This window comes from Penaeus japonicus, unplaced genomic scaffold (genome assembly GCF_977035675.1).
Source record: "Penaeus japonicus unplaced genomic scaffold, GWHDUDI00000001_assembly GWHDUDI00000003, whole genome shotgun sequence".
In the NCBI taxonomy this organism is placed as follows: Eukaryota; Metazoa; Arthropoda; class Malacostraca; order Decapoda; family Penaeidae; genus Penaeus; species Penaeus japonicus.
This window is the reverse complement of record NW_028234405.1, coordinates 12,311,393-12,313,892: the sequence shown is the minus strand read 5'-3', so window position 1 is coordinate 12,313,892 and position 2,500 is coordinate 12,311,393. Positions and strand designations below refer to the sequence as shown.

General features: G+C 31.1%; 1 protein-coding gene across 3 annotated transcripts in view; it reads right to left on the bottom strand.

Annotated features, from left to right (window-relative positions):
* The window catches only part of LOC122258826 (protein CIP2A homolog), a 12,929-nt gene that overhangs the window by 391 nt on the left and 10,038 nt on the right, over positions 1–2,500 (bottom strand). For all 3 annotated transcript variants that reach the window (XM_086555595.1, XM_043025064.2, XM_086555603.1), the window contains exons 15-18: positions 2,378–2,500; positions 1,870–2,047; positions 417–535; positions 1–166 (exon numbers count right to left, since the gene is read on the bottom strand). The exon at positions 1–166 is cut by the window's left edge and continues 391 nt beyond it; the exon at positions 2,378–2,500 is cut by the window's right edge and continues 12 nt beyond it. In XM_086555595.1, the coding sequence (XP_086411721.1) occupies positions 20–166; positions 417–535; positions 1,870–2,047; positions 2,378–2,500 (567 nt within the window). In that variant the 3' untranslated portion in view covers positions 1–19. The remainder of the gene's footprint in view (positions 167–416; positions 536–1,869; positions 2,048–2,377) is intronic.

Below are 2,500 nucleotides of genomic sequence, written 5' to 3'. Positions count from 1 at the left end.
TTAACCCCTTTTGAATATTCTACATCAGTTTTCCAGCAGATATGTTGTGAATCATGTCCTGAATGCGCTTCAGCTCTGTGAATTTCCTTGTCATCTCCTCCAGCTGACTTTCTTTCTCAGTCAGAGTCTTCTCATGGCTGCTAATAATCAACTCCAGCTCAGAATTCTGGAAGGGAGAAGGCAAAAAAACTGAGGTTCTGATCCAGGCAGGACACTTAAATAAATGCTAGATGAATGGAAACTATTTAATCATGAACCAAATAGTTTCCAAGTGGACTGCAGTCTTGCTAAAATATATACTATGTGGAGGTCCTTTACGACATCATAAGTAAAAGACTCATCAATCTTTCATTCATTCCAGAGTACCATAAGCATAGATTAGACCCCACAGTTACCCAAAATAAACTTGGCCTTACCTCTTTCTTCATCTGGCCCTGGGCTTTTTCTAGCCTTGCTATCTCCTTCTGCAAGTCATCGTGATCTCTTCGTCCCTTCTTCAGCTCATCGTCCAGCTTCTGATTGCACTCTTGCAACTCTGCAGAGAGAAAAAATAGCATTAAACATAATCCTTTCTCTTATTCAGAAAGCAAATGCAGATATATGATGGATATCATTCTAGATTGAAATTCTCCACTATCATAGCAAAACAACCACCAATTAACCATAAATGCTTAATGACAAGGTTGCTATGTTGCCTTGGAGAAGGCATATATATATATATATATATATATATATATTATATATATATAGATATATTTATATATATATATTATATATATATATATATATATATATATATATATATATATATATATATATATATATATATATATATTTATATATATTATATATATATATATATAATATATATATATATATATATATATATATATAATATATATATATATATATTATATAATATATATATATATATATATATATATATATATATATATATATATTATATATATATATATATATATATATATAATATATATAGTATATATATATATATATATATATATATATATATATATATATATATATTTATATATATATAATATATATATATATATATATATTTATATATATATATATATATTATATATATTAATATATATATATATATATATATATATATATATATATATATATATAGATATATATATATATATATATATATATATATTTATATATATATATATATATAAATATATATATATATATATATATATATATATCTTGGAATGTCTTAAAGAATTAAATATCAGTGGATGACAATGTTGTTTTTTATGAACTTGAGGCTTTGCCCTTTACTTCTAACAATGAGCTTCAAAGGTATCTAACTGACTTTGCTCTCTATCTTCAAGTATCTAAGACATTTATCAAGAGTTCCATCATGCATGCTCAGCTACCTGGCATGAGTTACACTTTACTTTGTTCTATTTTAGACCAACTCTGACCCATACACTTAGACATTGCATATTTTATTTTCGTCTCTTAGTGTTTTTCACTTACACAGGTGATGATACCTATAACTGGATGGTGAGAACCTATCCTCATCTAGGACTAAGCTAGCCAATGCTACTACAAATAAAAATTTGGGGATACCATAGGAAATGACTGTCAAAGTCAGTTTGCATGGTGGTGTCCATGGGCAGTCCTTTGATTAAGCCTCTTACAAAGACACTTATTAGCATATGTTTACATTTACACACAGACACACACACACACAAAAACAACCCTCAAATCCACATGATAACTGACTATGGCATTCCATGTCCCTTTTTCATCTGGTATTAAAGATGTTTCTTTCCTCTTCCTTATATTCACAAAAATAACATACTTAATACTCTTATTACAACTCACTTTGATATTTCTCCTGTTCCTCCTTAATCTGCTTGTGAAGATTTTTGATGTCGTTGTGTGCATCGCTCAACTGCCTCTGGAATTTGCGGATCGTCTCATCTCTGCCGTCGAGCTCTGATCTCAAGGCTGATACCTCCTTCTGCAGTTTGGAGTTTTGCCGGTCCATTGCTGTCTTTTCCTGTGGGATGGCGATGAAGGTGAAAGGACGGAGGGTAAGGAGAGGGAAGTGGTGGAAGAGGAGGAGGAGGAGAGGGTGGACAAAGACAACAAAAAAGTAATGGCCAAGAGAAAGACAATAAACTAGATAAAAGAGGAAAATCATATGGGTGGGGGGGCAAACCATCTTTTCCTTACTTGACATAATTTAATTTCCTGATGGCATTCTCATCTTATACAAAGACTTAAATCAACTGCACAACATCAAATCATCATAAGGTTATAATATCATCATCTAAAAACATATTCACTCTTGTATTCTGTTGCACAAGTATCAATAGTCGTTAAATACCTTGACCAGATTCTCCCTTAGCTGTCTAGCGGAGTTCTGTACTTGAGATATAGTTGCCTGCAGTTCGTTCTTGTCCTTTTGAGATCCTTGGAGTCTCTGTTCCCATGTGCGCAGTAGACTTCG